The sequence below is a fragment of the Ailuropoda melanoleuca genome, chromosome 11 (genome assembly GCF_002007445.2).
Source record: "Ailuropoda melanoleuca isolate Jingjing chromosome 11, ASM200744v2, whole genome shotgun sequence".
In the NCBI taxonomy this organism is placed as follows: Eukaryota; Metazoa; Chordata; class Mammalia; order Carnivora; family Ursidae; genus Ailuropoda; species Ailuropoda melanoleuca.
In genome coordinates, this window is record NC_048228.1 from 10,031,440 (window position 1) to 10,046,084 (window position 14,645).

General features: G+C 46.2%; 1 protein-coding gene across 1 annotated transcript in view; it reads left to right on the forward strand.

Moving 5' to 3' along the window:
• Positions 1 to 10,163, forward strand: part of LOC117804361 (putative uncharacterized protein C1orf196) — a 275,627-nt gene extending 265,464 nt beyond the window's left edge. Inside the window, exons 3-4 of the mRNA XM_034671242.1 lie at positions 7,981 to 8,098; positions 8,450 to 10,163. Of these exons, the coding sequence (XP_034527133.1) occupies positions 7,981 to 8,098; positions 8,450 to 8,469 (138 nt within the window). The 3' untranslated portion in view covers positions 8,470 to 10,163. The remainder of the gene's footprint in view (positions 1 to 7,980; positions 8,099 to 8,449) is intronic.
• The last annotated feature ends 4,482 nt before the right edge of the window (positions 10,164 to 14,645 follow it).

Here is a 14,645-nt window from a genome sequence, read left to right on the forward strand (position 1 = left end):
GGGAGCAGCAGGGAGGGGAAGAAGCAGGCTGCCTACTGAGCAGGGAGCCCAACGTGGGGCTCCATCCCAGGACCCGGGGATCATGACCTGATACCAAGGCAGACGTTTAACTGACTGAGCCACCCAGGAGCCCCTTAAAGGCAGTTTAATTGTGAGATGGTGACTTGGCTCTTCCAAGTTCTCACTTATTCCTGTGGACTTGAAATAAATGTAGTCATTTTGGCCAGCTTATCCTGGATACTTAATTTCAGAATGGACATTCTTATCTTGGGTTCCTGATACGCACCTATGATCTCTTTCTCTTTCCTCGGAAAGTATAAGACAAGGAAACGGGCTCATGATAAGATTGATAATGAAAATCATGGCATGGATTTGTATCAGTTAACTACTGCCACATAAAAAAATCATCCCAGAATTAATTAAGTGGTTTAAAATGACAACTTTTATTGACTTATGTCTGTGCATTGACTGGGTAATTTTGCTAATATGGGCAGGCACGACTGATCTTGAGTGGTCTCACTCCCATATCTGTGGTCACTGGGCCCTGGCAGATCTAACATGGCCTTGGCTGGTGTCATTCAGCTGTCCTCCACATATTTCTNGATAATGAAAATCATGGCATGGATTTGTATCAGTTAACTACTGCCACATAAAAAAATCATCCCAGAATTAATTAAGTGGTTTAAAATGACAACTTTTATTGACTTATGTCTGTGCATTGACTGGGTAATTTTGCTAATATGGGCAGGCACGACTGATCTTGAGTGGTCTCACTCCCATATCTGTGGTCACTGGGCCCTGGCAGATCTAACATGGCCTTGGCTGGTGTCATTCAGCTGTCCTCCACATATTTCTCATATCCACTCATCAGGCAACCTCTGGAATATTCTCATATTGGTGACAGGAGTCCATAAAAAAAAAAAGAACAAATGTACAAAAGCAATCACTTTTCCAGTCTACATTTGTATCAAATTTGCTACTATTCCATTGGCCAAAACTAGTCAAATTACCAAACCCAGAGTCAGTGTGGGATGACACGACCAAGAGGGTGTATCAAGCACGGTGCGTTAGTGTAAGCAATCTACCATATAAAGCGGAGTAGCCGAAGATTTAAGCACAACTCTTGATGACATTTGATCTTTTGGAAATGAGAGTCTGAAATGTCCTAATTAGCAGGCTTCATGCACATTCTCTTTTGGAAAGACCGAGCCAGTCAGTTTGTTCAGAGGGACATGAATTGTGTTCTTCTGCCCTTATCCAAGCACAGAGGACAGACTGTGTTTGAACAGCTGGAGGATATATTTCAAGAGGGCTCTATGTCAGGCTCGAACAGGATGATTTCAAATGGGCCTGTGACCAAGTGTGAGAAGCGTGCACTTGTGCTAGCTCTAGAAACATGATGAGCCATTAAAATCCCGTTGTTCTAGCTGGTCATTCAAGCCAGGTGCGCGGCGAATTTGTTCCACACTCACTTCCTGAGCTTATACTAACCACATGAAAGGTACGGTGGGAAACACTGCAGGGAGACATGAAAAATAAAAGTAATAAAGGACCTTTGAGTTCTCACTGTGTGCCAAACCCTCTGCTAAGGACTTTACCTTACCTCCAAACCTCATTAGTGAGGTATGTGTTATTTCCCCTATTTTATGGATGAGGAAATGAGGCCCAGAGAGGAAGACTTACTGAAGGTCACATATCTAGTGAGTAGCCGTGCTACTTTAATTGCAAAAAAGTGCCTGGAATTCTTTACTTTCTCTTTTTGCAGTATGCCTCTGTAGCCTTTCTCACTGAGAGCTGGGGGGGTTGTTTTCCCATCCCTTGAATCCGAGCTGGCTTGTGATTGTTTTGGCCAAGAGAATGTGGTGGAAGAGTGGGTCAGTCCAGGGGTTGCCTGGGAGACAGTCAAAACTCTGTCTTCATTTTCAGAGAAAGCTGTGGCCGAAGAGGTGGGTCTGGGACTCATCAGGGCATGTACCATCTGCTGGAGTCCTGCTGTATCCTAAAGTTCTCAGTAGCACATGACAGAATCCACTTTAAGAAGAAAGGCTTTTAAAAAAAATTTTTGGAGACATATTTGATAGTTCACAGAATCTCCAGGAGGTCTTGAAAACTAGGTTTGGAGGCTACCTGGCCGGGAATTACAGTAGTCAGGAGAAACCAGTCAAGACTGTTAGTGAAAACCATCCAGCAACTGCTTCACCCAGGGCAGCACCTGTAACGTGAGGCCTGGACAGAATCGTCCCCAGGGCTGTTCTGAAGAACCAAGTTCTTCCGCCTCCAGCGGCTGAAGGAGCCTGTCCCCTCCCACGCCCAGGCTACCTCCTTGAGGAAGAACTTAGGCTACCTGGCAACCCTAGCCACAGGGGACTCTAAGAAATGTAGCTTTAGATTTCCATTTTCTGTAGGTTAGAAGATTTTCCATTTTCTGTAGGTTAGAAGATGTTGGAATGTGTGAGTGAACCGGTGTAGGGAACCCCAGACATAAGCACACGGGAAATGACACAGGGACATCGTACAGCGAGGAACAGAAGAAGACACAATGTGGAGTAGAGGAAAAGTCCCCTTCTCACTTCACCTAGATTGAGATTTGTGTCATTTGCAGCCTGTCATTTGCAGCCTTGACTAATAGGACACCTAAACTTTATAGAAATGTCATCCTTTCTCCCCAGTGCCATCCTGTCAATATGCCATGTGTTCCCTCCCATGATTAACCACAGAGCCAAGTGGGAGCTTTCTGTAAGCAGGGGCATCTGGCCCCTTGCAATTAAGCTCCAGGAACCTTCTTGCCTGTACTTTAACACTTACACAGTTTTATACGGTTGCTTATACACTTAAAGTCAGTCACGCACAGGGCTTGAATTCAAAGAAGACCTGTATAAGCCAACAGTTATTTTAAACCAGTAACCTACTAAGAAGTTTGAATATATGCATGGAGGTGGCACAAGGAGTTTTGAGTTTTTTTCCGCCTGGGACTGGACAAAAAAACAAAACAAAACAAAAAAAAAACACCAAAAAACCCAACTCGTTATTCTGGAATCACAAGCTGTTCACTGGTGTTCATAAGTAATGTGCCTCACATCTCAGTGCATGTTTTCATGGTTTTTCAATGTATTTCTGAATGAAATTTGAACAGTGTTCGCAGAAATACCTCCACAAATAACTCCACAGTTGTGCAAAACACTGGTCATGGAGGCCCCACACGGCGTTTTCTCTAGCTTCACCAAAAGGGACCAACTCCTTTGTTACAGGTTGAATTGTGTCCTCCAAAAAAGACGTGGAAAGAGCTAGCATCCGTAACCTCAGAATGTGGCTTATTAGACCTACAGTTGTTACAGAGGGAATCAAATTAAAATGAGGTCATTAGAGGGGCGCCTGGATGTCTCAGTCGGTTAAGCGCCTGCCTTCGGTTCAGGTCGTGATCCCAGGGTCCTGGGATTGAGCCCCGAATCAGGCTCCCTGCTCAGCGGAGTGTCTGCTTCTCCCTCTGCCCCTCGCCCTGGCTTGGGTTCTCTCTCTCGTTCACTCTCTCTCTCTCTCTCAAATAAATAAATAAAATCTTTTTTTTTAAAGAGGTCATTAGAGTGGGCCCTAATCAAGTATGACTGGTGACCTTGTAACAAGGGGAAACTTGGACACGGAATCACACGTGCACCGAGGGGAGGCAGTGTGATGTCACAGGAGAATGCCGTGGGATGCATCTAGATGTCTGAGGCCCCTGAAGCTGGGAGAGAGGCCAGGACGGATTCTCCCTTAGAGTTTTCAGAAGGAAACAAACCTGGTGTCACCTCGATTTTGGGCTTCTAGCTCCAGAACCGTGAGATTATGAATTGTTCCTGTTTTAAGCCACGTGGTTTGTGGCACTGTGTGATGGAAGCCACAGGAAGCGAATACACCCCTGCTGATGAGGAAATCACAGACCAAGAAGGCGTGGGACATTTTCAGGCCAGGCACAGTGTGGTTCGGAGTAGCGTATTTTTGTTTTCATCATGGGATGAAAAGGATTGTGATGGAAAGCCAACGTGCACGTTTCCTTGCTCTCCAGAGAGTTCACACTGCTGAACGTCACACCTGGGGGTTTTATTTCATCCAAGATAAGTGTAGGGTGCTATAAGGGCCTGGGCATGGCGTGGCAGGTGGCCTGTCCTACCCGCAGTTGCTGGAGGTGGTACCACTGTTGCTTCTGCCGCGATGCCAACATCACACATAATTTGTTGATTCCCTATTGTTGGTTTCTCTGTGTGATGGGAAGTTGTCACCTGGCTTCTTCCTTTCTTTTCATCATCATAACTGCCTCCACTCTGTCATCCTTCCAACGCTAAATCAAAGGGAAGCATGTCTTCTCTCATCTGGGAAGTATCCCGGATGCCCATCATTAACGCAGAGGAGCACTTGACATTTCAGATCATCATTAGGGCTGCTTTATTGGATTCAGCTGAGCCTTGTCACTCTGGTAGGACTGTGGGGGCAGATAAGCAAGAGAGATGGAGATCTAGTGAAGTTCACGGGCAGCTGTTGCCCTAGCACAGGGTCACGAGCTCCCCCCACCCCCACCCCAAGAGCCGGCTCTCTCCCAGGATGCAGCGTCTGGCTCAGTGTGGCAGATCTGGTTGTCATCTTTCCACTGCCATCTTCTGCCTTCGGAGGAATTGTGAAGTGGATCAACTCTCTCTCCCGGGACTCTGCACCTGCCCCTGCCTGTCAGCTCTTCTTCTCCATCAGGCTTCCATCTCGTGGGCCCAGGTCCTCAGTGGGCTTTCTTCAGTCAGGCCTGCCCCTTCCACATTGTTTTCTGTGCCCCCCTAGACCCATCGTCTCCCACTGGGCTTCGGGAAGGTTGTGCATGCGTTATCCTATGGGCATTTGACAGCTGCCCTTTCTTCTCCAGCAGTGGAGGAGAGAAGCATGGGGCTCTGGGGAGGAGCCCAAACTAGAGTAGCTGAGGGAGGGGAAAAGGACACCAGCCAGCACTTCCAAGGGAAACTAATTTTGAGTACTTGTGCAACATTGAAGTCTGGTGAGGATAGAGGTTTGGGGTTGAGAAATCTCAGCCTCTTACGGGACTGCCTACTCATCTAACTGTAGTGCCATCTTGTTTCTCTTGTGTCAGCCCCTCTCTGGATTTTGTTGGAACATTCGAGTACAGTTTTGATTTCAGGGGAGCACACGTAAGCAGTTGGCCCAGGTGGCTGGAAAATGGATTTCCGCCAAGGAGATCAGTCATTCGGGAAAGAGCCCATAATTTTTTTTTTTTATAGAAACAACAGTCTCTTATATAGGAAAAAAAGGATTTTTTCTTCTGTAAGCACATCTGAATGTTTTTCATTAGTAGAATATCTCTGATTGATAAGCCTCTTCCTTATTCATCAGTGTGGACAAGTTTATTCTTCCAAAGCCGAGTGATTGGTATCATTTAATGTTCCTCATTCCTCTACCTTCTCTTCCCTGGCTTCTGGGGACCTCATTTTCATTCTAAGTTGCTGACAGCTCCTTGTCTATGCCCAGGTGTTTGTTAGGATTCAGTCCCAGAAGCCCAGAGAGCAGAGGATGGAGGGACAACTGGATTTGTTCAGAGTGGGCCATCTAAATAAAACCAGATAATTATCTGTTTCAATTACAAAAATGACTGACAGAAAAAGAAAATAACCGAACATTTGAAAACCAACCACAAAATGAAATTACAGAATTACAAACTCAATAAACTGACAAAGTTACATAGGAGAAAATAGTTAATAGAGAAACTAGAACAGGATTTTTAAATAGGTATAATTAATATCCTCAGAGAGATAACATAGAATATTGCGTCTAAGAAATCAGAACAGAGGTCCTTCATTTACCCATTCCTTGATTCCATTAGTATTTAATGAGCTGCTAATATAGGTTAGGCACAGTTGGTGCACTGAGGAGTAAATAGTAAGTAAAGCTAAGGCCTGGTCCTGGTAGAGCTTCAAGTCTAGTTAGGGGAAACAAAAAAATGATAATAACCAAGTAAATATATGTCAGGTGATGTGTGTTGTGGTGAGAAATAAAGCAGGGTAAGGAGCTTAAGAGGTACAGGAATGGGAAGGGGGATATTATTTACATAGGATGGTCAGAAAAGGCATCAAGGAAGTGAGAGAGTTAATAAGCCAAGTGAAAATCAAGGGGAAGAATGTTCCAGATGGAAGGAATAGCAGGTGTCAAGGCCCTGAGTCAGAAGGATGTCTAAACTCTTCAGGGAACAATGAGGAGACCAATGTGGTTGGAGTAGGATAAGCAAGGGTGAGTGTCTTAGAAAATAAATTAGGAAGGTGGGGGCAGGGAAGAGTAGATTATTTTTGGCTTTGAAGGACTCTGGCTTTTACTCTGAGCAAGAAGGGAAGCCATGGAAGGTTTTAGGCAAAGAGCTTGATTTGACTTGACTGAATATTCTAAAAGGAGTAATTGGACTGTTAGGGAAAAATCGACTATGGAGAATTAGAACTGGAGACTAGGTAACCAACTCGGAGACTGTTGAAATAACCCAGGTAAGAGACAACGTGATTTGGACCATTACCTCTTGAAGGTGGTGAGAAATGGTCAGCTTCTGGAAATCTTTTGTAGGTAATGCCAACAAAATTTGTTGACCTACTGGATGTGAGGTGAGTGAGAGAAAGGCGTCAAAGAACACAAGCAACTGGAAGAATAAAGACCACTCTAGAGAGGGAGGGGCAGAGGGGAACGTCCCTGGAGATGGGATGGAGAGTTTGGTTTTGGACAGACATTCGAGATGCTTAGGAGGCATCCAAGTGGAGATGTCAAGGGGGAAGTCTGGTGTTCAGCAGAAAGAACCCAGTTGGAGACACACAGTCGTGAGACAGGCAGTTTCACCCAGATGCTTCATGTAAAGAGAAAAGGTCCCAGGACGGAGCCCCAGGTCTGTACACCTTTCAGGGGCTGGAGAGATGAGGAGGGGCTGCACAAAGACCGAGCGAGCACAACCCGTGAAGTCAGAGAACCCAGGGGAGCACTGCACCGTAAGAAGGTGAAGAAGGCCTTTTAAGAGGCTGGAAGTGATCCCGTGTGAGAAATTCTGCTGACTGATAAGCTAGAACGATGACTCCGATCGATCATTGGGCACAGCAACGCACAGGAGATTGGTGACCACGGCAGGGACAAATCTGATGGCGTAGGGTAGGGGACAAAGCCCAGCGGGCATAGTTTGAGAGAGAATGGAGGAGGGGTGTCAAGGCAGGGAGTGGAGCGAACCTCCTCGAGGACTTTTACCAAGAAGCGGACGATTAGTGCAGAAGCTGGAGAAGGTGGAGTCGTGTGTCTTCTTAAACGGTGCATGTTCTATCTTAAAGAGGATGACACAGCAGAGGGAGGAGGGCTGGTGGTGCAGGGGAGCATGGGACGGGCCTTCCGGGAGAGGATCCTGTGTACATAGCTTGTCAAAGAGGAGAGAGGTTAAGAAAGAACCAACTAGAGATCTTGGAAAGAAAATAAATACAAATACTGAACCCCCCCACCTCATTTTCTGAGGAGCCTAGAAGAACGAACAACAGGAATGTCAGGTGAGGGAGTCTCCCAGGTGCAGCATGAAGGAATCACGGTGGGAATTCTAAAGAACAATGATGAGATGTGGACTGGGGGAACAGGAGCAGTTGGAGAGAGATGGGGGAGAGGAAGGGAGGCAGTGTGTGAAGGCTCAGCTGGAGGTCACGTGTCCTCAGACGGGGCAGACCCAGGGGTCCCACGCAGGGATGATGATGGCAGTGGTCAGAGTAATAGCGGTAGCGGCGGCAACAACTCATGCGTCAGAGCACCATCGAGGCGTTTCCAGTGATCAAGAATAAAGAAAAAAATGGAAAAGCCTCTAGAGGAATGGCTGGTGTCACTCAGGTCACAAAGGGTCTTTGAGGTCAAGGAAAACGCTTGAATTTTGTCCAAGAGTAATGGAAGTCACTGAAGGGTTTTAAGAAGACGGGAGGGTGGTGACAAATATTGGGTTTGTTTACCCAGTCGTGTTGGCCTGCTGACGGAGATGACATGGGGAAGATTGGACAGCTGGGGGCGGGCGTGGAAGCCGGCAGCCACGTGAGGAGCTGTCAGAATCACGCCTTCAGGAGGCAGCTGCTCTGTGAGTAGGGAGCTGGCAAAGTGCTAAGCACCAAACGCGTGTATCAATCTATTCAGTCTCCACCATGACCCTCCGTGACCTCCACTTGACACATGAAGAAATGGGTACACAGACAACTCGGGGAGGTCACCCAGCCAGTAGGCGGCAGAGCCAGGATGGGAACCTGGGTTGTCTGGGCTCAGAGCCCAGGCTTTTAACCAATACCCTGTAGGGCTTTGGACCAGGGCCGTAATAAAGGAGACTGGAGACGTGGGTGGGTTTGGGAGGCGGCAGGCACAGGGGGGTGAGGCAGGGGGAAGGGGAAGAAAGGAATTAACAATGATGCCTGTATTATCTCCTTGTGCAAATCAGTGGTACTTTTGCTGACATGATTTCACGTCCCTGCTTGAGTGAAGCCCTAATTGCCCCCCATGGAATGGAGAATAAGTCCACGCTCTTCCTCCACTGCTGGTAAGTCTCTGTGCTGAACACCCTGCCAAAAAGGCAGCCAATGTTCGGTTTGCCCAGGGCCAGAGGTCTTCAAGGACGTTTAAAACCAGGGAAGTCCCTGGCAGACCAGGACGAGTTGGTCACCCTCCTGCCATCCCCCTATCCCTCACTCTGCCCAGCCGCCCTGGCCTTGCCTTTAGATGGGTGGGCCTCTCCTCCCTCGGCCTTCGCAAGTACTGTTCCTGCCTTTGGACAGCTCTGTGCCTGGCACTTGGCGCGGCTGCCTTCCCTGGTCCTCTGCTCTTAGCTTCAATGTCACTCCTCAGCGTGGCCTTGGTGACCCCCCTATCTCATATAGCTCACCACCAGCATTCCTTGCACCCCTCGGAACTTATCACAGGTTCAATGACTTTATCAAATCATCTGATCACTCCTGTGCTCAGTCATTGGCTCCAGGAAGGCAGGGCCTACGTCTGTCTGGTTTACTCGTGTACATAATCAAAGAAGGTCTTTGAGGACCAAAGGAGAGACATCGTCCGCAAGGGCAGCCAGAGACATTTTACTGGTGTATCAGGAAAGACTGCCTTACCAGAAGCTCCCAGAAAAGGTTACCAAGAGAGCTTGCAGCAAAAACACATTTAAGAAATTAAGGCATGTGACTATGTTCCCAGCATTTCTCCCCTCTCCCCTCACCCTCCACCCTGCTTTGGTCCATTAAGGACAGAGCTGAGAGCCCCGCATGGATCTTGGGCTTGGCTGCTGGACAGACTATGAATTTTGCAAGCCGTTTTCCACCTGCCATCTTCCTTCCACTTGTCCCCACTGCAGACAGAACAGCTGAGATTTGGGGAAGCCACTGCTTGGAGTTACCTGGATGACTGCTCTGTTTTATTCGTATCACAAATAAAAGTGGGCAGGATTTCATACGGTTTAACCTTTCTTTGACACACGCATGCCTTGTGCAGTCTTGTTTTGGTATTCTTTTAAAACTTAACTCTTGCTCATAACAGTGAAAAATTGGAAACCAAATGCAAATCTAATAACATTTGAGTGGGTAGATGAGTTTTGGCACATCCCTAGAGTGGAATTCTCTAGAACCATTAAACACAATTAGGTAGATCCACGTTCACTGACATGGAAACATGTCTGTGATAAATTGGTAAATAAAAAGAAAAAAAAGCCCAGAAGGAAATGTGCAGAAATGATCACAGGCGTAATCTCTGAACAAGTGAGATAATAGATTTTTAATTTTCTTCTTTATTTCATTTTGTTTTTCTGAATTTCTACAGTGAGATGTACTCTTTTCATAACCAGTAGGGGAAAGCTCTTCCCCTACATAGAAAAAGCAAAAACAAGTTTGAGAGAAAAAAAAGGTCTCATTAATATTTATTTTTCTGCAGAACTACCCTTAGTCTCCTAAAGATTCAGAATGAGCCTGGAATGCATATGTTGTGTATAATATATGTTCTTGGTAATATATTTCAGACTACATATATGAAATGCAGGAAACATACTATTGAAGTGTGTAATATGGCACATGCTTCGTGGTATATGTTCATATACATGTGTCTACATCATATATAATTTATATGCGTACATCTTATCCTTTATTCGGTATATTGTTTTGCTAAATTTATTTTTCCAAGTGAAATAATGTGCATCCTATTCAGATAATCAATTTACAACATAATCCTTTTCATCCCTGTGCTGGAAGTGAATGCCCATCAATGGTCTTGGGTTGCTTTTTCCTTTCTTTTCTTTTCGTTTCGTTTCTTCTTTTCTTTTTCCTTTCTTTTCTTTTCTTTCTTTTCTTTCTGTCTTCTTTTTCTTTTTAATGAGACTTTTTTTGAAAAATGAAGCACCCAGCTGGCTGGCTCCACTGAGGACCATGGAGCTCCTGGCAGCATCATTAGTATTTGTTACTCAAACACAGGCTTTCCTCAAGAGTCCCCCCACACACCTGTGCCTCTTCATTTGATTGGTGCGTGGCCTGTCCCAGCCCAGTCTACCTGGAGGGGGGGGAAGGGGTGTGTGTCAGGCAAGGTGATGAATGATGAGCCAAGATGGCCTTTGGGGATCTGGTTTTGCATCTTGACTGATAACACATTCTCAGCTCCCAAATGCCTGTAATTGGCATTGCTTTTGAGCCATTTTGTATTTAATTTAATTTATTGTTATTTTTTTTTAGGTAAAGCTCTGTTCTTTTTTCCTCCCTTCCTCCTTCCCCCTCTCCCCAAGTCTCTCTCAGAGCAGTAGATAAGGTGTTATCAGTTCGTATTCATGGTGGAGACTCTGCAGGGAGCTATTGATGGCACCCAGCATTCTAATCCAGGGGCCCCCACAGTCCCGGCAGCTCCGACAAGGTGGCTGGTTGGCATCGGGCCCCGGTTGCCCTGGAGCTGCTGGCAGAGCCTGGCAGTTGTCTTGCAGGTCAGGCCGCCCTCCCCGACCAACATCCTCACCCGGGCTGGCCCGGCTGCTTCCGGAAGGGGCCTTTGTGTGTGGGCCGCAAGGACAAAGCCCCGGCAGACATTTATCCCGTAGTTAATTCCCTTTAACACCAGCACACTTGATCTAAGAAAGCCAAGTAAGAGTCGCTGCCCCTAGGCATTGTTCCTCTCTTATTTTATTGAATTATTTTGTTTTTACAAATACGAAGCGCTTCCTCGGTGCCAAGCTGTGTTGGAGGCATTTTTATTTATCCAATCCTTAGCAACCTGATGAGGTACATATTAAATTATCTCCTTGTTACAGTTGGACAATAGGGCAAGAGGGCTATTAGTGACCTGCCCAAGACAGCAGCATATAGTCAGTGCTGGAGGCAGGATTAGAACCAAGTCCCCTGATTCAGGAGCTCCTGCATTTAACTCGCATGCTGTGTTCCCGGGTCCTCTTTAGCTGGTTCCCAGCTGCGGGAGACATGGGTGCCGTCTGCTACCGCCGGGGCTGCTTTGGAGCAGCCATTGGTTTCCATCAGTGCTTCCCCTAAGGTTTGCAGGGAAGGCATTCTCAATGTGTGACTTGCCGACCTGATCTTGCCTGATGCAGGGCATTATGGGTGATCAAGCTTATTGGGGCGGGGGGTAGGGCTTCTCCCCTATTGTTTGAGAGCCCCCCTGGACAGCCCCAGCACTTGGAGCCAGTGCAGGGATGGGGTATGGAGAACAAGCCCCAGGTCCAATCCAAGCACTAACTTGCTAGGTGACTTTCTGAAAGGTCCTTTAATCTCCAGGGCTGGTGTGCGTGTCTGCAAAAATGGGACGCTACTATTTCAGCTAGCAGCCTCGAGAGTGTAATGAAGGAGGCAGCTGTTATTAAGAAGGGTGTGCGTGGGTGCAAGTCACCGCGCTGGGTGTTTTCACATTTCCCCATCCGAAGTCTGCAATAACCACATGAAGGGAAGAATCATGACCAGAGGTAGGAAAGTCTTTTATTAGAGCAGGTGTTCTGCAAACATCAGGAATTATTCAAATAGAAATATGTTGCATTATACTATTGATGCATCAAGCAGACCTTCTTGGGAGAATGGAGGGCAGGAGGAGGTGTCCTGTGCCTTGCATAGTAGGGCGACAGAAAATAAGCAGCGGGTGATAGACAACAGCTTCTGTGCATGGCCACCGTTAGGTCGTAAGACTTCTCCCATCTGTGTGTGTGCCGGTTACCCCCCAGCTGTCTGTCTTCCCTCCTTGATCCTGTTCTTTGGATTTGATCTGTATTAATTGCTCGCTTCTGGGATCTATAATACCCTTCGGTCTTAGTTTTAGATACAAGAACATGTTTGGGAGAAATGAAGGTATTTCAAGCAGAGGAAAGAGAGATTTTGAGGTAAAGCAGAGATGCACATGCCTGCGTTTGACAAAGGAATAATTGACTTGGAATCCAGGGCCTTCTGGAAGGATGGCCTTCGCTGAAACCAAAATGTTGTCCCATAACCCAATAAACTTGGGTCCAATTCAGTATGTGCCAGAGTAATTTTAGAAGCCATCATTCTGTTTCAGCAGTAAATGCAGCTCAAAGTGGTATGAATTCCCCATTAAGATGATGTGGTGGGGAGAGTGGAAGAATCTTTTGGAGCCATCAATTTATTTTAGTGTCCCAAATGTTCATAGCAACAGGAGCACCTGTGGCTATAGCTGCTGTTGGGGTCGGCTCCCTGTCACAGAGGGAGATGAATGGCGCTCTCCTTGAGAACCAGCCAGCACTCCTCCTACCATGGAGGGACATCAGTTTTCTCCAGACAGTGGACTAGAACCCACGCTGGGGCGTGTTGCAAATTAAACTTTTAATAGAAAACCAAAGAAGCTTTGCGCATTTAGTTTACAGGTTGTTGCTCTTTGAAGAAGGAGAAGGTGGAATATACAGGTGAGACGAGTTGAGCCACTTTTGGGAAATTTTCCTTTTGAAACATTTGCACGTTTTATGAAACCAGAGGTTTCTTTGCCATTTTGTTCTGGTTTCCTCATTATTTTCCAAACAACCCCCGGAAACGATTTCTTAGTTGTTTGTCTTTCCCCTCACAAACAAGCAGAACACTTCTGATCTATAACCTTGCACAGGACGCACCAGAATTCATTTGTCATTCCTGTCCTCTGAAGAAAAAGTCACGGAGTCGGGAAAGGATTACTGTAGGCGACTTTATCTTCAAAGGACGATGGTCCAATTACACGGCTTTTAAACGGCTCAAGCCTACCTTCAAATAGTAAATAAAACTGAGGTTAAGTTATGGCATATTAAAAATGGGACAAGAGTTTGTACATTTTTTTCCTTGTTCCATAAGGAAGTTTGATTTTATCTCTTCCCTTTTCTCTGATGTACTGTCCTCTGTTCCTGTAAGTGAAAAATGAGCAAGTGACATATTTAGTCGCATGGCCTTAGAATTATTGAAAAGTGACAAACATGTACAAAAGGGCTCAACTCCTGGAACAAAAAAGTTTTATTTATACACCTGTAATTCTACAACTCCAGAATTGACAAGGCACGGACTCATTTTTTGCCAAGGCACGTAAAGTAACAAATTCATGGCATTTTTTTTAAGATTTTATTTTTATTTATTTAGAGAGAGAGTGTGTGTGAGCGGGGAGAGGGGAAGAGGGAGAGGGAGAATCTCAAGCCGACTCCCTGCTGAGCGCAGCGCCCTGAGATCATGACCTGAGCCAAAATCAAGTGTCGGGCACTTAACTGACTAAGCCACCCGGGCACCCCAGATTCATGGCATTTTTTAAACTGGTGCCTCCCACAGGAGCTCACATGATAGATGAGACCTAGTGGGAAAACGAAATATTGTAACTAAATTCTTTTAGCCTGTTGAAGACCTCAGGAATGGAGAAAGGAAAGTGTATGGGAGAATGTCAGCTGCTCTAAAAGGTAAACCTGAGGTCTTGGAAACATAACCAACCAAACCTGATTTCCTGCCAGTATGAAGTTCCAAACAGGTGTTCCTGATTTCTTGGAAATTCAAAACAGTGCATGGCCTTCCTCATGGTCGTTCAGGGACCCAGGCAACCTCATGACTGCCTCCCCTGCCTTCAGTAGAGGGTGGGAAGGAGGCTGGAGATTGCACGTGGGAGGCTTGGATAGGCCATGTGTGGGCATCCATCACTTACGTCTCCATGTAACTGGCCAGCACTTGGCCGTATGGCTATGATAATTTTCCAGAAAGCCTGGAAGACATAGTTTAGCTGACTCTCCAGACTAAGGGGAGACAAGTTTGGTAGTCAGCTGGCCTTGTCTCTGCCATGGGGAACAAAGTCCTTGAGGTTTAGGAATGAGAAATTGGAGTTTGAGGGAAGATCCAAGAGTTGGGTCAAGCTACAATGGTGGAGGGACTTTGTCAAGAGGAAATGAAAATATGCAGCATTGTCGAGCACCTGACGTATGGCAGTACCCATTGTACCGTGGCCCCAGACAGCACCCGCACTCTTTCTAGACACACGTTGCCAATTTAATTTATTGTGAAGATTTTTTTAAATGAGAACAATACACTATAATGGTAAAAACAGGATTTTCTGTATAGCCACAGTTGGCTCGAACACATTAATCTGGTGAACACATATATCTAATTTAGTTCCATCCAAAGAAGGGTAAGCAGGACCGCTCGGGCAACACGTACATAGACGTG